The sequence below is a fragment of the Colias eurytheme genome, chromosome 13, assembly GCF_061535395.1.
Source record: "Colias eurytheme isolate Ceu_HAF_F1 chromosome 13, ilColEury1 Martin Lab GWU primary, whole genome shotgun sequence".
Lineage (NCBI taxonomy): Eukaryota > Metazoa > Arthropoda > Insecta > Lepidoptera > Pieridae > Colias > Colias eurytheme.
The window spans coordinates 3,759,792-3,783,460 of NC_142992.1; the positions used below are offsets into that span (position 1 = coordinate 3,759,792).

At 34.1% G+C, this 23,669-nt stretch overlaps 4 protein-coding genes across 7 annotated transcripts; 3 read left to right on the plus strand and 1 right to left on the minus strand.

The window, feature by feature from the left end:
• The first annotated feature begins 792 nt into the window (after positions 1 to 792).
• On the plus strand, positions 793 to 8,979 carry LOC149903304 (uncharacterized). 4 transcript variants are annotated; one of them, XM_090108647.1, is made up of 17 exons: positions 793 to 1,055; positions 1,551 to 1,808; positions 1,889 to 1,960; positions 2,266 to 2,438; positions 2,634 to 2,721; positions 2,983 to 3,202; positions 3,343 to 3,422; positions 3,743 to 3,976; positions 4,347 to 4,497; positions 4,817 to 4,979; positions 5,362 to 5,502; positions 5,642 to 5,718; positions 6,018 to 6,155; positions 6,581 to 6,688; positions 6,868 to 6,983; positions 7,120 to 7,353; positions 7,807 to 8,979. In XM_090108647.1, exons 2-17 carry the CDS (start codon positions 1,761 to 1,763, stop codon positions 8,062 to 8,064), a joined length of 2,301 nt encoding a protein of 766 aa, XP_089964773.1. In that variant the 5' UTR covers positions 793 to 1,055; positions 1,551 to 1,760; the 3' UTR covers positions 8,065 to 8,979. The 4 variants fall into 4 exon arrangements, with proteins under 4 accessions (XP_089964773.1, XP_089964774.1, XP_089964775.1 ...); XM_090108648.1 differs by having other exon boundaries at positions 1,646 to 1,808; XM_090108649.1 differs by having other exon boundaries at positions 812 to 914.
• A 1,888-nt stretch (positions 8,980 to 10,867) lies between these two features.
• Bet1 (blocked early in transport 1) lies at positions 10,868 to 11,561 on the plus strand. Its single transcript, XM_090108515.1, has one exon. It carries the CDS (start codon positions 11,112 to 11,114, stop codon positions 11,448 to 11,450), a length of 339 nt encoding a protein of 112 aa, XP_089964641.1. The 5' UTR covers positions 10,868 to 11,111; the 3' UTR covers positions 11,451 to 11,561.
• Positions 11,562 to 13,028: 1,467 nt separating this feature from the next.
• On the minus strand, positions 13,029 to 18,232 carry Ssl1 (general transcription factor IIH subunit 2 Ssl1). Its single transcript, XM_090108514.1, has 9 exons — positions 18,077 to 18,232; positions 17,807 to 18,008; positions 17,517 to 17,656; positions 17,188 to 17,350; positions 16,874 to 16,972; positions 16,319 to 16,491; positions 15,592 to 15,723; positions 15,062 to 15,170; positions 13,029 to 13,211 (listed from the first exon to the last, which is right to left on the minus strand). The coding sequence occupies exons 1-9, from the start codon at positions 18,136 to 18,138 to the stop codon at positions 13,080 to 13,082; spliced, it is 1,212 nt and encodes a 403-aa protein (XP_089964640.1). The 5' UTR covers positions 18,139 to 18,232; the 3' UTR covers positions 13,029 to 13,079.
• A 328-nt stretch (positions 18,233 to 18,560) lies between these two features.
• Positions 18,561 to 20,277, plus strand: lwr (ubiquitin conjugating enzyme lesswright). The gene is made up of 5 exons (XM_090108555.1): positions 18,561 to 18,661; positions 18,733 to 18,801; positions 18,895 to 18,978; positions 19,090 to 19,352; positions 19,535 to 20,277. The coding sequence occupies exons 2-5, from the start codon at positions 18,736 to 18,738 to the stop codon at positions 19,599 to 19,601; spliced, it is 480 nt and encodes a 159-aa protein (XP_089964681.1). The 5' UTR covers positions 18,561 to 18,661; positions 18,733 to 18,735; the 3' UTR covers positions 19,602 to 20,277.
• Positions 20,278 to 23,669: the final 3,392 nt, after the last annotated feature.

A 23,669-nucleotide genomic window follows, 5' to 3' on the forward strand; every position in this document is an offset into this window, starting at 1 on the left:
TGACATTTGACAGCACAATTCACAAAATATGTAAAGCTGCGTTCCTGTGCTTTTGCGTTCTAATTAAGGAGGCTAGCGAGTGAGCGATTCGTGATTCGATCGCGCCGCGGCCGATTCGCATCCCACGTGCATCCGACATCCCGCGCAAGATTCGCCTTTATAGTTTTATCAAAGCTCAATTTTTTGTGGAGTGTTCTCATTTCAGAGGCCAAACAAACTTCGACGTTTCAGAATTCAGTGCCAGAGGCTTAGAGCCAGAGGATCAGTATATTATGGTAGTAGTTATTTTTTTTTTATAATACATGATTCCGGCCACCTTTCGGCAAATTTATTGTATAAATGTCTATTTAATTATTCAGGAATTAATAATTTTCATCAATGCGATTAGTTTTATCTTTGTTTAATTACATGAATACACTAGAATTCCGCCTGCGGCACGGCCGCGTTTTCAAAGAAAAACCCGCATAATTTTCATTCCTGCGGGATTTATGCACGTCCATCCATCCTCACAAACATTCGCATTAAATTAAATTTATAAGTAGGATGATCAGTGAACTTCTTACTTTCTTGTAAGAGGACACCATTAAGATTGAAGAATTTGAATTTCCATTGTAATTATAAAATATAATATCTAGCCATATTAAATTTCAATTTATATTTACTTCTTGACTAAATATTTTATAAATAATAATTTTATAAAAAAAAACTGTACACGTCTTTTCGTAATTAAGTTTTTTTCAATACCGATTCGATACAAAAAAATATATATTTCTTATCTGTGGTAACTAAAAATCGAGAATATTACAAAGACGAGTTTCAAGATAGCCATTTGCTGAAATAACCAAATGTTTCTTAAATTTGCCCAATAATTGAGAAAAAAGTGCAGTTTCATCTTTGTCTTCTTTATTTTCTGCGTAAGAATAAATCGAGGGAAATAACCTCACTTCATTTTTGGTTATCTTTTTGTTTTCGTTCCGTAGGTACTCAGTTATCAAGTTTTGTGATTGCGTCATGTAAAACTATAGATATATGAATTTATCACCACCAAAAATCAGGTATTGTAAAAGAGAATCACCAATTTTTTAACACACTCTCAACAAAAATATTTAATGTTGTAATTTTTTACTTTGTGTATACTTAAGTAACCTTTTATTTGACAATTATAACCTATGCACTTTCAATTCAAGGCACCATTTTAGTTGCGCCATTTCAATTGATATCGCTGTACGTTGATGGTTATTGAGCAAATATAATTTTAAAAGTAATTTCATTCATTTAACCTATACAGTTGTCATAAATACTTAATCTCTTGCTAAGGTTATGTTGATGTTTTGATCTTACATCTAAATCTATTATTGAAATCAGTGACAGAGATAGACTTTATGTTCTACTCATGTCTATTTTTACGTGCAGCGGGTAAAACTTTTATCGTTACGTTTATGTTATTGTATTAATTATTGGCGAAATATATATTTATTGTAAAATTCGATAATTTTTGTATGTAAACAAATAAATATAACCTCAAACATTTTATTCTCTGATTGTTTTAGTTATATCAAATATCATACCATTTTTTAAAATGAAATCCTATTACTGATTGTAATCATTAACTTTCAATAAATATGACATCTAATTATTTACTAAGACTGGATTTACATAAAGTTGGTCTACTCAAATAATTGAAGATCATCCTAATGGCCTTTTAAGCAAAGAGAGAAAGTAACTAAAAATGATTTAGACTGAAATAGAACAATACAATAATGGAAGGAGAAGAATTCCACCTCCGCTGGGAGGAAGCTGATATAAAAGTGAGTTTTTGTTTAAATTGATTATCTGTTGCACCTTTTTATTTTATTATCATATTTTTAGTTACAATTTTATTTTTTAGCCTAATATAGAGGTGACTGAAGAAGTAATATGCGGATTAGAAAATGTCCAAACTGTGCCTTATTCAAATATGGTTTGTTATTCATATGTTTTATGTTCTGTTAATGACCCTGGTTGTTATTAATTTATGGAAAAAAGAATTTATAATGATTTAGTTATTTTATTTTGATCAATCAATAAATTGCATGCTTAATTTATACTTTAACTAAGTATAGAAATTATTTTGCAATGTCATTGAAAAATGATTGGCTACATTCATGCCTTGCCAATAGACATTCATAATTTTATACTAAGAATGTACATTCATAAATATATTATCTATTAATAAATTTTAATAATGTCAATGGTCTAGTATGTGATAATAAATATAATTTTTAGACGGCAGAAGAGCTAATTGCCAATGCAGATAATATAGCAGCGGAGAACCTTGTATTCTTATCCCAAGATGTGAATTATACTGAGTCAGCTGAACTAGCAGCTGATCCCAGCGTTGAGTGTGTTACGGAAGAAGTAATCACTGATGATTGGGTGATTAGTGGAGAACAGGAACGGTAATTAATAATTATAAATATCGATGTTTATTTGAAATAATGTAAATTGTTACGAAATTTCTCTAAATGTTATCTGATTAATCGTGTTAATTTTTTTGTGTAAATTGTTTGAAAAGGAATTAATATATCTTATCTAACTTAACTATATGAAGAATGAAAGAGGAAAGTTATGATATACTGTTGAAATTGTTTCAGAGTGGAAGTGCCTTTAGAACATCTTGCACATCCAGTGCAGAATGTGAAAATAGAAAATGACCTTGATGTGCCATTACCAACTGATCAGGTAATTTTATTTCACAAGCAGAACCTATATTCTGTTTTGTATTTTATTTATTTGATTTTAATAATTATATATTATGCAATATTTACATTTCATGTTATGCTTTATATTAGTTCTACCAAAATGTTTTGCTGTATCTTCCTTACTAAATGAACTATACAGTAGCCTCTTTGATAAATAGCCTATCTTAACTCAAATTTATTTCATCTCAAAGCTATGTAAAATTAGTATAGATCCAATGTTTTATTAATTACTTTTTTACAGGATGAATACACAGCGATGCGACCATTCCCCTGCGATTTTTGTTCACGGCGGTTTCGAAAGAAAGCAGCTCTAATGAATCACATGGTTGCACATCAAAATGATAGACCGCACGCATGCAACTTGTGCGGCGTAAGATACGTGCGCAAATGTGACCTCATGAACCATCTGAAAGTACACGCTTTTATACCAGAAAATGAGCCTATTGAATATCATAGTCATGGTAAATATTGAATATTATAGTATATTAACTTATTTAATCTATGTCATTAGACTGCTAAATCAGTGCTTTGATATTTACTTCAACATTATAAAGCCAAATGAAGAAAAGAATGAAATTCTATATCGGCTATTTTATTCCAGATGAAGAAATACACACTGCCTCTCTTTTAAAGGCAAGAAAGAAAAGAGGCAGACGGAAAAAGAAACCAGATCCTGTAGAAGTAAGATAATATGCAATAACTAAATCATGAATACAATTCACGAATGAGATTTTTTAATCTTGGTCTTAAAATGTAAAACTTATTTCTTCAAACCCATTAGATAAATGTGGAAATATTAAACATCAATTAATAAGATAACAAAAATGTACGACATTGTTTATTAATCAGCTAACATACAATTTATGTGAATTATTTAAAAAATCCAAATGAAGAAAAGAGAAATGAGGAAAAAAAACATGTGTTTAAAAACTGACGAAAACATGTTTTAAGCTAACTTAAGGTCTTTCTTATTATAGAAATTTCATATCTTGTTTGCACAGAACGGCGTGCCGGACGTGCACATGACGTCAGCGCGCACGCAGCAGTGGTCGCGGCGCGGGCGCACTCCGCCCAAGCCTCCCCCATCTCCCCCCTCCCCGCCATCCCCCGTGTCCCCCTCCCCGCCGCCCTCACCTCCCCCGCCCCCGCCGCCAACCGACCCGTCAAGGCCCTTCGTTTGCCGGCATTGTGGTATTGGATTCGCAAGGGAGAAAGCGCTGCAGTCGCATGCCAGGGTATGTACAAGCGTGTGAATGTTGTATGTTATACTTCATAATTTATCTTCCACTGGGCATAGTTTACTAGAATAGCCTTTGCTGGTGCTTACTTCTTATCTTTCAAAATTTTAAACTTCATCTGCTATGAATCAATAGTCCAATATGTCCAAAAATATGAATCAGCTGACATAGTATGTAAATTTGTAGTCCATTGTATGTATAGATTTAGCTTCACCATGTATTGACTTTTATATTGCATGGACAGTTGATATCAGTGGGTCGTCTATTTAGAAATGTTCTTATATATTTCAAAATTTTTACAATTTTTTAATTTAGGATGTGAAACTGACTTCCACTAAAATATATAAAACTTAATTCCCCCCCGCAGGTGCACGGCGGCGACTCCCCCGTGGAGTGCAGCGAGTGCGGCGAGCTGTGCTGGTCGCGCGAGGCGCTCGCGTCGCACGCGGCGCAGCGGCACCCGCACCTGCCGCATCTGCCGCGATCGGCTAAACACGACCCCTATGATGATAACTCAGGTAAGTGCAATATGATTTTTATTAATTTGAATTTTTAGTTGGTAAGACGCAAAAATTAACAATAGTCCAAGTACTCTTTGTTTATTTTTTTTAATGTCTACAAAGCCACACTGGGAAAATTTATATAATATGCCAGCTGGTACTTTGTAATCAGAGTTATATTCTTAAACCAAAAAATAAGATATTTTTACTACTCTACAACTTTACTTCTTATTAAAAGTTGTAACATATTTACCTCTCCGACAGACATCAATTGATCACTACTACTGAAAAAAATAAACCAAAATTAATGATATGTTGTTTTTTTGGCAAACAACAGGTGACGACATGGACTTCCGCCTATCCCCACTAGCGCATAGCGGCAGTGAACGCGAGCGCACGGTGTACGACACGGTGCGCGGCCCCGAGCTGTTCTGTCAGGACTGCGGCGTGGCTTTCCAGCGTGCTGACCTGCTGCGGCGGCACGTGGCAGCCGCGCACAGGTAAGCGAACGTATTGTGGACCTAATTGTGTATGGTTTAGAGTTTAAATTAGCGCACAGCGGTAGCGAGCGCACGGTGTACAGCACGATAAGAGACTTGTGTGTGGTGTAGATTTCAAAATTCTTACACTTATTTGTACATTTTTAGTTGGATCGCTAATTAAATTTTGAGACCTCTGATATAATAACCACTTTTATATATTAGTAATATTTTAATAATTTGCACACTTGATTAATATTTGTAAAATTTTTGAAAGTACAAAATAATATACTAACCATCATTTTTTTCCATTTTATTTAAATTGATGTATAAGTTATCACGTAATGTACGTGATACGTCTATAGACATTCCATAACATACTAACACTCCAAACTTTTACCAGTTACAAGCGACACGACAGCACAAGCAGTACCTGGGAGCAAGAGCACACATGCGACGTGTGCGGCGAGAGCTGTCCCGATGCCTTGACGCTATTGGCACACGCGGAGAGACACGCTGAACGACATCGGCCTAATGCACCTAGGTAATATAAAAAAAAATAAACAGGTCACACATATATTATGTAAATAAACTTTAGGGACACTGACATTTGTCATAGAAAGTTACTAATAAATTTTCGATAAATAATATATTTCGGATATAATATTTGTTTTATGTTACAGATTAAAAAGAATGTCCAAAGGTCGCAACACAACTACAGCATCACTCAATTCAAGACAATTCCCATGCAGAGAATGTGGTAAGTATTTACTCAAAATAATGAAAATTAAAATACTCATTTTTACAAAAAGTAAAAAAATAGCGATAATGTAACAAAAAAATTGGTTGTCTAAGTCGGTTCACTGACGATAGTTGAACGTGACAACGTCTGATTGTGCTTCTTTGTCGCTCGTTCCGCGCTCTCGCTTGCACTTCAAGCTTTACATGGAACGCCTCAGAGCGAGGTAACGCCGCATGAGTCATGTTTTTTCGTGCGTACAGCCGGCTCCATCGAATTATAAGACGTTGTCACGTCAATAAATGCGTATTATATTTTAGGCAAAGTGTTCGGGTCGCGCAGTTCGCAGCAGATCCACATCCGCATCCACACGGGCGAGCGGCCGTACGCGTGCCGCTTCTGTTGGAAGGCGTTCGCCGACGGCGGCACGCTGCGCAAGCACGAGCGGATACACACCGGTACGTTACATCTTTAATTATATATTATGATTGTGACAATAATAGCCTTTTATTTGTTCCTCAAAGGAAAGTGACGTTTTAATTATTATAAGTCAAATATTTTCTGATGGAACATTTTACATGCTTTAGCTTGTGGATGAAGATATAAAGTGAAGTCCCATGTACCCAAGTGGGGTAAGGGGCAGATGCATTATACATCTGTTTCACTGATCGATTTTCTTTAGGGACAAGTAGGTGATCAGCCTTTTGTGTCCTACCAGACCGAGACATTTTTTTTTCTTCGTCTCCACCAGGAATCGAACCCAGGACCCCTCGGTGCTACGCTCACGCGTCAACTACTGTACCAAGGAGGCGGTTGAAGATATGGAGTATCTATAAAGTTTAAGCAATAATAATAATGTTTATTATAATCATGTTGTGTGCAGGTGAGAAGCCGTACGCGTGCGCAGTGTGCCCGCGTGCGTTCAACCAGCGCGTTGTGCTGCGCGAGCACGTGCGCTCGCACCACTCGGCGCCCGACCGACGCGCTAACGGTAATTATTATTTGTTATTGGTATACAAATATTTTAATTTGGAACTAAATTATATAATATTTCGAATGTTGAATGAAGGAAATAATATTTCTATTAAAAATAATGTTATTTTTTTGAATTTTCAAGATGCTTTTTGCAGTCAAAAAAAAATAATTATTTATAAAAATATTTTATATCAGGTGGGTATCAATATTCGTGCACTGTGTGCGGGAGGCCGATGTTAACAAGCGCAGAGTTGGTGCAGCATCTCATACAGCACTGTGATGAAAATACCGCCTTGAAAAGACAACCACAGGTAAATGTTGATTTTTAAAACCATACATAAATTTATTTAAATTGTTTCATATTTTGTTTTTGACATGTGAGTACTGGCCAGTTGAAACTGCTTAACATTGCAGAAATGCATAATATTCAATGTATCCCTTTTGCAGTCCGGGCCAAGGAAGTACAAGCGGCGGCGGAAAATAAAGAACGAGCCGGCGCTGTCGCCCGTGGGCGAGTGGGGCGGGTCACGGTCACCGGCGCGGTCACGGTCACGGTCACCAGCGTCGCCGCGGTCACCGGCCGCGCCAACTGCGCGCCGACGTCGCCGCGCCGCTGCCCCGCCGCCGCGCCGACCGCGCATGATACACACGTCGGAGGAGAGTCGTGCCCGCACTAAGCAGGTATGTGTCACGGTCACCGGTGCGGTTACGGTCACCACCGTCGCCGCGGTCACCAGCCGCGCTGCCTTGCTTGCCGCGCACTAAGCAGGTATGTGTTTATTGTTGCAGTTGAGTTGCCATGGCAACGGGAACAGAGGCGTGCAGTTAATGATTAGGTACCTACTAACACATCCAGTATACAAGTACATAAATATAAAGGTTATCATTCACAGAATTACCAGATGCTGTGCTATTATACGATGAGTAGACATGTCAAGTGTTAGAAATCATGCATAAGTAAAACAAAACTGTTCTGCGCATAATTTTTAATTTTACATCCTATCTGTATAGCCTAGCTATCTCTATTTCGTCCGTAGGATACATACTGATATTTATTTGTCTCTTTAATATTTTGCTATCATTGACCGTGCACATTCACCATTACATCACTCTAACTGCTTGCTTTTATTACAGGTCCGGACCCGGCGTCCACCCCGGCACCCGGCTGACGATCTACGCGCCATAGCGCCGCGCTCCCTCTCCCCCTCCCCCTCCCCGCTGCCCTCTCCCCCCACCCCCGCACCCGCCTCCCCGCCATCCCCCTCTCCACCCCCCTCCCCCGCACACTCCCCACAACACACACACGACGAGGGACCCTTCAAGTGCGAAATGTGCTCGTTGGAATTCCCCCGCAGAGATGCCCTTCTCCTGCACGTCCCGGTACACATATGACGAAAACTCGGAACTAGGAACAATAATAGGAAAAGAAAGGCGAGGAGGAAGAAATAGAATTTTTGAGGTGCTATAGTTATCGAAGTACCAGTAAAGATATAGAATTGGTTCATTCGAGTGAAACGGGTACGGAATCTCCGCGTATCTTAATTTGCACGTATAACACGTGAAAAAGACAAGCTAATGCTGTTTGATGTTGAGTTCAGTGCAATTTGTAAAATTTAGGTATTATATGTAATGAATTTATTAAACGTGACGAAAGTATGATGTATTTAATAATTTTGCATACTGAAAATAGTTGATCGCATTTGTGTGTTAAAGAAACTTTAAAAAAATGTGATGCAAATAATATTTTAGAGCTGGCCTCGATAGCTTAATTACTTATTATTATAGGAAATAAATAAATTGTGTTTCATAACTTACATTTTTAACTATCCATATACAATGTTAGCATTGTAAGTATTTGTCTTTCATTGATTGGTATTTATTGCCGTACCAAAGCTCATGTTTTCAAATGTTACAATCCTTTGCTATTTTAAAACCAAAGCTTTTAACATGAACATTTATCTATGTGTTAAATGACTTATATGTATGTCTTATGTCTTCACATCATTACGTAAAATCTCACAAATTAATAGATTATGTTTATCATCAATCCAAAATGAACTTTATGGAAGTCTAGAGTACATACTTTGTAAATAATAAATATATAATGCTAGTTGTGAATATTCTGTCCTATTAAGACTTAAGACGTCTGGTGTTCAGTCTGTCTGTGTTATATTTTAATGATTGACTGATTATTCGGTTAGTTGTATTCTAATTCGTGTGTGACTGTACATAGGGTATATAATTGTGTATACTGTGTATTATAAACTATTAGTAATATGTTTGGGGTATTCTGTATTCATTGCTTATTTCTCATGAATATAATGAAATAAGTAAAAAATCCTAAATTTTGTTGATATTCAGTTTGAACTCCATAAAAGATATTATTTTCTGTTATTCTAAATTGAAGTATTTGATAGCTAACAAGTGACAGCATACATAAGGTGATAATGGGGGTATGGACTGTGAGAGAACATACTTTTGGGACAATATTATGAGTTTTAGTAATATTAAAATCATCATTATTCATTATATTTGCATAGTTCGACGACAAGAAATAAAAATTATGAATGAAGTTAAAAAAAAATTAATTACTTTAAAAGTAATATTAAAATCAACAATCTATAAGTGAATTTTCAGACAATATTTAAAGCAAATATGTACATCTAATATTATATTGCATCATGTGACATGGGACTTAGGTATCATTACAAAACAATACGTATATAAATTCTTAGTTATTATTTTACAATATTATACATAATATTGTATATTAAAATGGAAAAAATGTAGCAAATGATCACTGCTGTATTGTGCAATACATTCCCCAAACTTAAATGTATGGTTGTTGTAGCATAATATGTTTCGTTATTTTGATTATATTTTAGTAAATCATGAATGTATATGATACTAGTTTTATTTTTATTAATATTAAGTTTCACAGTATTTTGAGTTCAAATTTTCTTTTTTTTTATCATTATTCAAAAAAATGAAATTTTAGTAACTAAATCATACATTGTTCTGAGTAATTCCTTTTCTCATTCATTTTCTGGGAAGAGGTATAATTTGACGTAGCAAAAATGTAATTTGTCACTTGTACAGAAACACATATTGTTTATTATTATTTATCCTAATTTCTAGCTGTAACCAAAACTCTTAAAACTAATAGCAATAAAATAAATCTTTCATAATATAAATTTAAATAAAACTGCTTCTTTTATTTACTAGCTGCGCCTCGCGGTTTCATCCGCGCGCGTGAACGATTTTTCCTTTTAATCCTAGTGTTCTTGTGAGAATATCAGTATAAATTATAGACTAAGTAACTCATCAGCCATCTGTCAGTGAAAGTTTTGTCTAAATCGGCTCAGCCGTTCCGGAGATTAACCGGAACAGACAGACATTAAAAAATAATTACTATTTTGGTGTATGTACAGTGTCTACATCCATATGCATCTTGTAAAAAACGGTTATTTAACAAACAGATACTCAAATTTTATTATTTGTATAGGTTTATCCCATACGATAATCGTATAAGCATTTGACAATTAGCTCGTAGCTCTCTTATCCTATGATACACTTTATTTCTCGTGTGTAAAGGAGATTTCAGTTCTAAAATACATAAGTATTATTTTCTATTTTTTCGTGTTGCAATAGATAACGTGAGCATAATAATATATTCCACTTGGGGTGGGATTGTTCCCTCGTTTTTCTGTCTATCTTTCTATCCGCAGTAAAGAGCAAAATGTTAAGCATTAAAACTAATTTACTTAACAGCACACAGGCGAAGCCACGGCCACGGTATCCTAACTGAACCCGTGGCTCATTCGCGTGGTATCCAGGCAAAAAGTAGCCTTTGTACTAACCCAGACTCGATTGTAGGTCCGACTTGAATGCGATCGTTGATATTCCGTCTAATTAGAAATAACTGTTAAATACCTTTACCTCCTATATTAAAACGTAGAGATTTAATGCTCATTGCTATGAATGCAAAAATCGTGTTTGAGTGTTAAGAATTCATAAATTATAGTTTACACTCGAAACTACTTGATGATCCTTTTTACTTCAAAGTTTAAACGTCAAAAGTACTAGGAGCCTTGAAGCGTGAATACTTTTTTATCTTTTAAAAAAATACATGACAAATGACAATAGTTTAATTTGACAGTTGACACACGTCACACGTCACTTTTGTTGACGACATGTTGACGACGTGAAAGTGATGAAATGAAAAATCTATGAATCTGAAAGAAATAATATAAATATCTATTCATTGTTGTTGTAACTAATCTAAAACCCCTTGTTATACGGTTAAATGCTCTGTATATAAACTAATACATCGTTTATTTGCTGTGAAGTGAATACGAAGGCCTTTCAGCTCTTTCGAACATATTCAATAATAGTATAGTAAAAATAAAGATTTCAAGACGGCGGGTCGTAGCAGCAATATGCGAAGAGCCCGAGAAACTTATGCATACCAACCGATACCTCGAGCTCCTACTGAGGATGTTCTTGAACATGAAAACGAACGAATGGCCGAGGAACTTAGTGGAAAAATAACATCCCTTAAACATATGTCAATTGAGATTGGCAACGAAGTTCGATACCAGGATAAAATATTACGTGGCCTAGATGACGATGTCGACAGAAGTTCTGGTTTTCTGGGAAAAACTATGGGCAGAGTATTGAAGCTTGGTAAAGGGAATCATAACTATTACATCATTTACTTATTCTTGTTCTCTATTTTTGTTTTCTTTTTGCTTTATATAGTTCTGAAGTTCAGGTGATTTCTGCAAAGCATACATGTTTATTTCATATGTTTTCATTCCCTTTTATCATTAAAATTTGTAAATATGTTTATTAAATTATAATATTATATGATGTTGTGAATCAATCAATGGTCTTTTATTCCATAGTTTAAATTGAACCAATTATATTGTGGATAAGGTTTTTGATAAGGACTATGGCGGCAATATCTGTAAGTCAATATTCAAGAATAAATCAAACACAGGTTTTGATGGTTTAGTGTAAAAGAAGACAATAAAATTTCTTTAAATTTTTCAAAAAGATATATTGAGTAAAATAATTTACAAAAATTGAATTATAACTTAAAGTGATTAATACATATATCATCAAAATGTTGTCACATACAATTCTTTCATCAAATTATAATAATCATTAAATGCAACATCTTTAGTAATGGATATATACAAATTACATGAAGATCCAGTGGCGACTGAACAACTTCTTGCTGAATCAATAAGCAAGGCAACAATGCCACAAGCATTTTGTATGTTGTTCTTATTTGCAAAATTATTCATGCTATCCAGAATTATAGTAGATGGTACATGTTCCCATTCTGCTAATGATGCCAGACTTTCTATGAGCGATATTGTATTAGATACATACAGAAAACTGATCATTTTTATATAATGCCTATCTATTAAACTTAAATCTTGAGATAATTCAGGCAATTCGTTCAATTCATCTTGAAGTATATATAATACTTTGCCCTGTTTCGCCTGAAATAATGCCTTTTCAAAAAGCTTTTTCCTGTTCATTTTTTCATTGTCGTAAAAGAGGTCAGTGATTACTTTTCCATCACACATGTTTTATCTTAGGTCAAGGTTTATCTTTGTATCACAATACAGTAGAAATTTGAATATTTTACCAGACTGCTCAAAAATATAATATACTCAATCCAATAATATCTTCTAACATTTTAAACTTAATTAGGGTTCTTCAAGTCATTACATTTGCTTGTTATGTGCTACTATATTACTTGCTCTGTGGTTAATTAAATTAAATTTTAGTTGGTGGTGCTAATTTTTAAATTCAAACAAATATAAATTTTTCAATTTCATGTGACATGAACCACGACATGAACGTTTTCTGACATTGACATAAAGTAGTCATTGACACAACAGTTCAGAAATCACGAATTGATAAATTCAAAGCAGTATGTACATAATCTCTATATCATAAAACTGTGTAATAAAACCACTAAAACATATCTAATTATTACAGAGGTAGGTAAGTACATATTTTAAACCCTGTTTACTAGTCTATTGTACCAATATTGATAAAAAAAAATTTATCCTCACATCCTCAAGGAAAATTTAAACAAATAAAAACACGAGTTTCTGAGAAAGAAAATGTTAAAAAATTAAAAATATAAATAAGGGATAATGGAAAGGGATATGTGAGCTAAATGCTACATTATTATGTACATCATTATGTATTTTCGACGGGCGAAGATGGGGCGGACCGCTAGTATTGTATAAATACAATTTCTAAAGTAACCATATCATAAAATAAAAATCGAAATTATAATACATCTCACACTCAATTTAAATGAAACACAATTTATTCTTACAATCATATATTACAATACTTTTTACAATATATAACTAATATCACGAGGATTCCGGCAATCGCTGATATAGGTGCGGTCGAGACGCGCATCCCGGACACACATGCAAGGTGGATGCTATCATACTCTCGCATTCCCAGCAATAAAACTCCATACAACGGGTGCAGCGATATATCTGTACAATTTAAAATTTTAGGAATCAGTACCTGAAATAATGTATTAAAAATTGATGGAAAAAGAGAAACAAGAATCCATTAACGGTATTTTATTTACGCACAGTACTATGATTCATCAGCAAATGGAAAATAAAGGTTTAATTTTTAAGGGTTTAGCATTGAGATAATATTAATAATGGAGCAGACACCACGAACAAAATCTGTGCGCCAAGATGGCGGCGCGGGGCGCGCGAATGACGGCTAGACAGTCATAGATTATGCGATGTCACTGACTCACCGCTATAGAGGCGACACTTTGTTTCTTTCTGTTTATTTTATTGGGTGCCACTCCTTACATGCACGTTGACTTGAAATTTTCTTTGTACTTACTTAATATTTATTTTAGATATAAACTGACTTTACTACGCGGGGCTAACAATATCTGGCATATAATATAGGATGAGGAGGTTCAATATGGGCTATGGGAAGTTTCATTCCTTACAAATTGAGCCTTTTTTAGAAAAAAAATAATAGCCGTGTAAAAATTGTGTTTATTTATATTTAGTTCATCATCCTCAGAACATGTTCCCGGCTCAGAAATTGCTTGTATTGTTCCAGTACTATTGTAGCACACCTTCGGCTAAAATAAATATAATAATTATAATGTTAGTGATGGCTAAAATAATATTTTATTTGTTATACAAATCCGTAAAATTTTATTATTATTACTAACATCAATACAAGGAACAGCAGACTTCTTTAGAATACGCCTTCCCGCTTTTGTGGTATATTTATCCTCATCGCGAAAATGCAATGAACAGACGCTAGTTCTATCGGATGGTAACCAGGTTTCTTCACTGCGGTTGTTTTGGACAAATTTTACCCATTTTTCCCTTTCTTCACGACCCAGACATGGAAACCTTGAATAGAAAAAATATTAATCTCTGAACTAGCGGTCCGCCCCGGCTTCGCCCGTGGTACATATTTCGCAATAAAAAGTAGCCTATTTTTTTTCTCAGGGTCTAAAAATTGTCTGTGCCAAATTTCATCAAAATCGGTCCAATAGTTTATGAGCCTATTTATTACCTACAATCAAACAAACAAACAAAGTTTTCCTCTTTATAATATTAGTGCAGATAAATAAATAATAATTCAATTATACGTTCAAGTCAGTAGCTTATACAATATCAATTAAAATTGATTAAAATCAATTAACAAAAAAAAATTGGTGATTAAGTAATTGATTTTCATATTTCATGATTTCACCTTTTTTCAATTAACAACCAGTCTATGCTTTTCTAAATATGTAAAATTATTATTTTATACTATAAAAATATACGCCAGCAAATATTACTAACAACACTTATTTCATGCCCAATGTCATATCTTAAATTTTTAATCTATGACAAATGACGCAAAATGTCGCCCGCCAAAAATTTTGTTCTAACTAAGTTTTAAAAATTATTATCTAGTTACTTACTGATTGAAAAGTTATTCCTTTGCACTTTTCCGTATTATTTGTGCAATATCGTAAAACACACGTAGGTATATTTGATGCGTTTCACTTTAAAACAAATAAAAAATGAGCGTGACGTTCGCGCCAATGAGCGAGCAAGCGACTGAGTGCAGTTACGCCACATGACGTATGTTGAGTGGAACATAAGTGGTGTAGGCGGTATCGACTCCATATTAATATTATCTCAATGGGGTTTAGGATTAATTTCACCAAATGAAACATGCATAACAAACATGCACTGTAGTTTTGTTGATTAACAAATAACAATTTAAAATATTAATTACTCTCACACATGATACATGCAATAATAATATTTTAATTCGTAACGAATTAGTGAATTAAAAAATGACATACCTGCTTATCAACATCGGTAAATGATCTCACACAGGCAAAGCAAAACTGACTTTGCCCCTCATTTTTTAATTCTTCAAATGGGTCTACCGGGAATAAGTGATGATATGATCTGGAAACAAGTAATCTTTGCTATAATAATTAACCCTCACAAACATAAAAATTTACAAAAAGAATTTTGGCAGCCTTATCGCGATAAGCGATTTCTTCCAAGCAACCTTGGAAACCATGGTTTAAAGGAAAAATAAACAAAATAAAACAATACGAATAAATCTATAATATGCACAGTCTACTTCACCTAAAAAAAAAAAGACGGGTTGTACTCCGGGAGTGCCGGCAGCAGTGAAAACTTGATTATTAACGTTGAGCATGTTTGATATTTTGGAATGGTATCCGTCTTACGCTTTTTCGATCAGGTCACGTGTCCTGACGCGAGTTCAAGATTTTATACCCATTACAGAAAAAGTGCTCAACGCCGCTAAAAAAGTTTTCACTTCAAAAAAAATAAAAGAAATACATCTAGCCGCGTGTACCTAGCGAGATGCGGCGCGGAGGCGAGCGTGAGCCCACAGGTGCGGCACTGCGCGGGCAGCGAGCAGTACTTGCTGCGGCACTGCGGGCACAGGTGGCCCTCGCCGCCCACACCCTCGCCCTCCTCTAGGTGACTGTATTCAATAAATAAAATATTATTTGAATTCATACATTAATTTGTCACATTGGCTTGAGGTTCACGCCCTAGGTAATGAAGCAGGATATGATTCTAGTGATGTTTTATTGTTACATTTTTTGTTATTATAACGATATACAATGTATACATGTCATGTATATGCTAGTAGTATAAACATTAAAAAAATAAAAACGCTTCACTCTTCACATATTAGGATATACTTTTTATGTTTTCGTTAAAGTGAGATTTTCTTCTATTCATAAAAAAATCTTAATAAGTACGTAATTCGTATATGGACACAAAACTGGACCAAAAAAGGCTATTTTTTTTTATTAAAAAAAAAAACAAACAAACACTTGCAAATTTCGTATGTTCAAAATCGTTTAAAGAAAATACATGTAGGTAGAGTGAACTGTTTTATTATTACAGGACGAGTTTGTTTAATAGTCAGTTTAGAGGGTCAAACCTTCTATCACTGAAGAGTAAAGACTATTCATAATCTAACATGATTCAAGAAATAAAGCACAAGATAACAATCTATTTGAGCCCTAGTCAGAAATGTGTTTGTTAAATTGTTTATGACAAAAACTTACCACATACAAACAGTGATGGGTGGATCATTAGATGCACCATCAGAAGTAGTAGCGGGGGGTGCGGTATGTGGAAAACCCATTTTTACTAAACCAGCGTCTAACGCCCGCGCTCGAGGAGGTGGGGAAGTATGTTCTAAGAGTAGCGAGCGGTAGTGAACATCATCCAATACTACCTATTGAGAAAATGGCAAAAGTATGATAATATACCAACTAATACAAAAAAAATTTTTTACATAATATGTGGCTAATAGGTTATCAGGGACAGGGCAGGAACCAGTCAATCGTATTAAAAATGTAATAATGGTTTAAAGTAACATTTTTTTTATTGTGATTTTCCAACATTTAACACATTATTAAGTAAAATTTTGTCCCAATTTAAGTAGCGTAGGTAAATAAATATTAAACATTTATTTTTCACTACAATTTCATTAAATTCTTCTGGAAGACAATAATTATTACAATGAAATTTCAGCCAGTCTTGGGAAATTTGTGATTATTCTCCATGGAGTTTGTATAAATAAAGCATTAAAATAAATTGTAATTAATTACACTTACCCCATATTCCCCACCTGTATCTTGACATAATTTCTTACATATTCTTACTTCAGCAGCCAATCCAATTACTGAACATCTAATTCCATCATTTTTCAAGTTCTAAAAATAATTAAATTCTTATGTTTTTTACGTAAACGTTTGTGTGTTTAACGTAAACGGAATTTTCATGTACATATTTATAATTTTAACAGTTTTCTCAAAACTTGAATAAACAATATATCACCAGGAATTTCACTATTCATTTAATTAAGTATGCTATTTACATCATTTAAGATAAAATGGTAGATTTCAAGCCAATATTCAAAATAAAATACCTGAATAGTTGTAGTAATATCACCAGGGTCACATGTAGTTAGAGAAGCAAATAGAACAAGTAATTCTCTGGACGCATGACCAGGGAGTGGCTTCAGAACTCGGCCAGCAAGTTCCAATGTGTTTTGGAGTGAAGGCTCTCCCGTTAATGCCAAGTTGGATAAGCTAGAATGGAAAATATTATAATATTTTAATGAAAGAAGTAAAAATACATATAAATTGAAAATAAAAAGAACATAATTCATAATTTTTACAAACATCTGATAGAACACATGGAATTTTTCTGTATAAGGATATTTCAACTGTAATCTCATAAATATGATATTCTTACCCTTGAACAGTTTTGACATGTTTTCTAATATTTCCTGAGAGCTCAGTTATCTTTTCAGCTCTTTTGTTTTTCATTGCAATTAACCCCAATTGGCTAAGAGGATTCTGATCAAAGAATTCTTCTACAAATTTCTCCAATAACTGCAATAAAATGTTAAGCACCTATGTTATATAACTTTCAATATAAAAAAATGCTTTATTATCAATAAAAATCTAATATGAATAAGGGAAAATCATGACACAACAAATAAAATGTTTTGAATGTGTAATAATGAATGAAAAGTATCAAACCTTTAATGTACATAAAAACCTTGTAGGCTTAAGATCCTGTGAACTCATAGCTTCAGAACAATCGATGGCTACAAGTAGATGCCTCATCATGCCAAGGCGTACCGGGCCACGACGAGTGGTTGCTGCTTTCCGAGCCGCTTTTTGAGCAAACTCCGCCACAAGACCTTCCACCAAGCCATCTTCATCTTCTTTTATTGCTTCCCTACAGAAATAATAACACTTAATACATGTTTCAAGCTTTCTTATTTAAATAATAACAACTCAACCTACCATGTCTTTTCATAACCCGTTTCCCATCGATATTCTTTAGGATCCTGTTCATCGTCAGCCATGATCTTGTCTTTTGGTAGCACAAAACTAAGTTTAAATTTTATGTAAATATTAAAATATTATAAAAACATAAACGTATCGGTGTTTTCTATCAAATATTTTCAGACCTCAGTTTCAGACATGTTGTGACATTGACATTTAGATTTTTGCAAGGTTGCCAGATTTATTTTTGAATAGGCAGAAGCCTATCAGAACCAGTCTATTATGTTAAGTTTTTGGCTAAATGTTTTGTACGTGATTTTTTGTATTGTTTCAATGTTTTTATTACAAAAATCCCAGAAAAATATTCAATATTTCATACTTTAAATGTGGTTTAAAAAAAAACTTTAAAATTAATAAATATTGGTGCACTATAAAATTTCACCAAATAGTCTTGACGTGAATGTTAAATTTATATAATAGAATCTGTCAATTGACAGCTACATAATAACGCATTTTTTATCTATGTCATATGCCTAATTGACGCATCGTGGGACGCTTTTCGCGCTGTGTAATTTATTATTTCTGTAGTTCCTTGTTTTATTTGTAAGTATGGATTTCCAAAGCGTCTAAAAACCGTGTATTTATATTTACTAATCAACTGTTTGGACTTTCAGAAAATGTCGGGTATTGCAAGTGCTCGTCTCGCGGAAGAAAGAAAAGCTTGGCGTAAGGACCATCCCTTTGTAAGTCATGTTTCTAGCACATACTTCTATGGATACGTTAGTGACAATTTTACACTTTTTATTCAAATTAATAATGATGTGTATATATTTCAGGGGTTTGTTGCAAGACCTATGAAAAACCCTGACGGCTCACTAAACTTAATGACATGGGAATGTGCGATTCCAGGAAAGAAAGGGGTTAGTATTTATTTAGAAACACTTCGTACAATATAACTCTGAAATAATTTAATCATTGACCGTCAACCCATTAAATGTTTCAACACTTCATACTATCCTTTCATTCTCCAGACACCCTGGGAAGGTGGACTGTACAAGCTGCGAATGATCTTCAAAGATGATTACCCCTCTAGTCCACCAAAATGCAAATTTGAACCACCTCTGTTCCACCCAAACGTCTACCCTTCTGGAACTGTTTGCCTTTCGTTACTTGATGAAGAAAAAGACTGGCGCCCAGCGATAACAATCAAACAGATTCTACTTGGTATACAAGACCTTCTTAATGAGCCAAATGTCAAAGATCCTGCACAGGCTGAAGCTTACACAATCTATTGGTAAGTTTATACATTTCATAGAAGTATATTTTTTTTATTATTCATTTTTTTATGCTATAAAAGTATAGTTGATATATAAAAACTAATTACAAGGAAGGATTCTCAAAAATACACAATCATTTGGAGTAGTAGTAGTTAGTAGTTTCTAGTTTAAACTTATATATTGTGTTTTTTTATTTCAGTCAAAACCGGCTAGAATATGACAAGAGAGTAAGGGCACAAGCACGCGCGATGGCTGCCACTGAATAAAACTCAAATAAATTAAACTCACTTAAAAAACCATCATTTTGTTTGCAGCATAATATAGGAAAATTGAATACTATGTATAGAGCCTGTGGCTTCAGATTGCATTACTATGAAGATGCTTTATAGTCCACATGTCAAATTATGGTAATAACATGTCTTTCTTGACTTGTGATATCAATTATGGCTGCAAATAACATCAATTTTTCTATATTTTGTAGTAAAGTGATTGTACTTTGAATATAGTCATAAAAATTGTTAAAATTTTAATTTCTTGTAGGAGACATTAATAATTTAACAGTTATTTTCATTCAAGTATATATGTACTTGATTTCCAATTTTATTGTAATTAAAAAGTAAGTCCATAGCCAACATTTTCATATTTTCCATGTATAATTAAAATAAAAGTGTTAATTTATTTTGTAACAACAAATAAGGGTGTTAAATAATGTGTTAATGGAGGTTATGTGAAGAAGTAAGACTGGTGAGATTAAAGGTTATGACTAGAAGCTTTTATTAAATTACTAAAAGCATTATTGTAAACAACTGTATTGCAGATAAAATCACTGTAGAATCGGTAACATCTGGGATGAGTTGCGATAAGAATCTTAACTATGATTTTAAACTATTTTTGTATCTTTATGTTAGTATTATCGAATAATAATAAATTGTAAAAATCATATCTGGATGGTTTTATTAACATGTTACAAAACAACTTTTTTATTAGGAACTAGCATTCCGCAAGCGGCTTCGCCCGCGTAGTCAAAGAAAAATCCGCATAGTTCCCGTTCCCATGGGATTTTCGGGATAAAACCTATCCTATGTCCTTCCTCAGGTCAATCTATCTTTGTACCATATTTGAAGTAAATCCATGGAGTACCTGCTTTTTGAGACTAGTTGATGCGACTAGTAAGTAACTACTCATGAAGGTGCCAGTGCCGTAGTAGAAACTACCTGCTCTTGGAAAAATTTTCAGCATAAAAATTGGATGCAAATTATACTTACATTTAAAAAAATTTTTGAAATGTATAATTTGCATCCAATTTTTATGAAGGGAAGGCAAGACTACCTCGTTTCTTTCTAAGACAAAATAATTAATAATTAACTTTTCATTTCCACGAAATTTTCCGCCAATGGGCTTTCTAATTTCGACAATAATAATATTATATTATAACTAGCTTTTCGCTCGCGCAGTCAAAGAAAAACCCGCATACATAACCCGTGGGATTTCCGGGATTGCGTCATTTTCCCGGGATAAATAGTAGCCCTTTAGTAGCCTATGTCCCTTCTATGTCCTTTCTCGGGTATCAAAATAGCTCCATACCAAATTTCATGAAAATTGGTTCAGTAGTTTAGGCGTGATTGAGTAACAGACAGACAGAGTTACTTTCGCATTTATAATACATATTATAGTAGGTATATCCATACCATATTACACATAATTCAAATAATTTTTATTGGTCAGTGCCATTTTAGTACTCCTGTTAAAAATATACGAGCAATAAAAACTTCTTTGTTAAAATTAATAAATTAAATTTTTTTATATCATACTCTTGAAATGTAAGGTACCTACCAAAAATCAATATGTGTGTTATAAGGTAAGTAATACATATTACAACCTTAGATTACAAACAATTAAATCACATCGCATCATAGTAATCTCGTCGATCGATCATTTCGTGAAATGGTCGCATTTCATGAAATGGTTGAATGCCTATTGGCCACATCATGATGTGGTTTGAACAGATCAATGATAGGAAATCGTTTCTCGATATGGGTAACTAAACTCGCGGTTTTTTCATGAAATGATCAAAATTAATCGATCATATCGTAAAATAGTTACATTAATAATTATTGGTAGAGGCGCTGCAAGCGCTGTGTTTATGTGTGAAGATGGCGGCCGTTGGCGAAAATTTTATTATTCGCAGTAAAACTTCATAATTCGTCTAATTACAATATGAAGAAAGTCATAGCAAAGAATTAACGACGGAGAGGTTAGAGTACTATGGAAACTGCGGATCTTATATTGAAGAAAAAATACATCTAAAATCCTATAACTACATTAATTATAATATTATATCCTACCCATGGACGTATAAAAAAAGACGGACGGAGTATCGCCACATTGAGTGAAGCCTAGTAATGGCGGTGACACATCTATGTGTGTGTGCCATGTTGCCATGGCAACAGCTGTCCTGATGACAATGGCGGCTGATTTTTTTTTCTATAAGTTTTGCCGTAATAATTTTGTCATTAAAACATAAAAGAAATAACTTGCTTCCCTGTGGAATGTAATCCCTTGTGTTTTGTTATTTAAAATTGTACTGTTGCGACACCATTTAACCACGCAAGACGGCATTTTAAATATTTTTGTGAAACAGTGACGCAGTTAATCAGTTGGTAGTTCACGACGTAATGGCGGCCGACTAGCTTACTATGGTGAGAGTGTGTGCGTGTTCATTGTCTTTACACGATCGCTAGCTTACTACGGTGGCTTCACGTTGTTTGTTCGTAAAACGGCGTCCGTCTTTTTGTATACGTCCATGATCCTACCATTATTATACTTAATTGTTTCTTTTCTAAAAAGCGATTCGCTTCTGGCACTCGCCGGCCGCTGCTGCGGCACGCGCGATTTGCTCGCTCGGCTCGTGTGTTATTTATCAAAGTCACCTAACTTAACTGTTTCCTATTACAAAAAACGATTCGCTTCTGGCACTCGCCGGCTCCTGTCTCGGCACTAACTTGAATGGCAATGAGCTAATTCTTTAAATATTCAGAATTTTTTAAATATTTTATCGACTCCGTATATTTTATACGATCTGGCCCAATGTGGATGACAAAATCGTAAAACATTGACACATTGACGATTTAACGATCGGCTATGTTGGCTTGGCCACATCATGAAATGCGACCATTTCACAAAATGATCAAGCATTTCATGAAATGAGCAATTTTTTTTATACCTAAGTACTAGTTAGGTATATTATTATTTCTTTATATATTAATTATTATACAGTGGTGGTCATATAATTAAGAACGCTGATACAAAGGGAAGATTTTTTCAGACTAAGATGCATAACTAATTTCATGTAATTATTTTTATTTTTCTCGATATAGAAATACTTTTCCAACAAATCACTGTATTTATTAATACACGTGATTAGCCTAAAAATTAATAGACAAACTTATTACACTACTTCTAAACATAGTATTCCTATTTACTAGCTGGTCACGTAATTAAGAACGCAAAATAGTTTATACTTTTATTCAAATTTCAATAGAGAACACTGGACTCGATTTGTTGTGTGTTGTGTGTTGTGGATGTTTGTATAATTTTGGCGCCATTAAGTGTTGCAAGAGATTAAAAGTGATTACTTCTCATAAAAAAAAAATGGAAATAAATAAAAGTTGTGATAAATCTACTAGGAAAGTTATAATGAAACTTCGCGGGAAGAATTGGTCTTATAAAAAGTGCATCTGCAATGTTCAAACTATGGTTTTACACACCTTAAGGCATTTTGATACGTATCAAACAACTTCGGATGTCCCACGTATGCCAAGACAGAAAAAAACAACTCCTCTAGATGACCGAAACGTCGTCCGTATGGTGAAACAAAATCCTTTTAAAGGGTCCAATGGGCTGAGAAAAGAATATTTCGGCGAAAATAACCCTTCAGCAATCTCAGCACGCACTATTCGAAGACGTTTGGTAGAAGAAAAATTGCACGGTCGGATAGCAAGAAAAGTACCCATGTTGAAACTTTGCCACAGGCAAGCCCGGCTTAGATTTGCAAGAAAATATGAAAACTGGACTGTGCGACAGTGGAAAAATGTACTTTTCTCTGACTAAACGAAAATAAACAGAGTATTTTCCGATGGAAAACGATATGTTTTACGTCCTCCGAATACAGAATTCGACAGGCACGGTGGTGGAAATGTGAAAATTTGAGGGTGCTTTTCTGGACATGGTGTTGGACCTGTAAAGTTAATAGAAGGTAACATGAATCAATTCCAATACAAAAATATACTGGAAGAAACAATGTTACCTTATGCTGAAGAGTTCTACCGGTTATT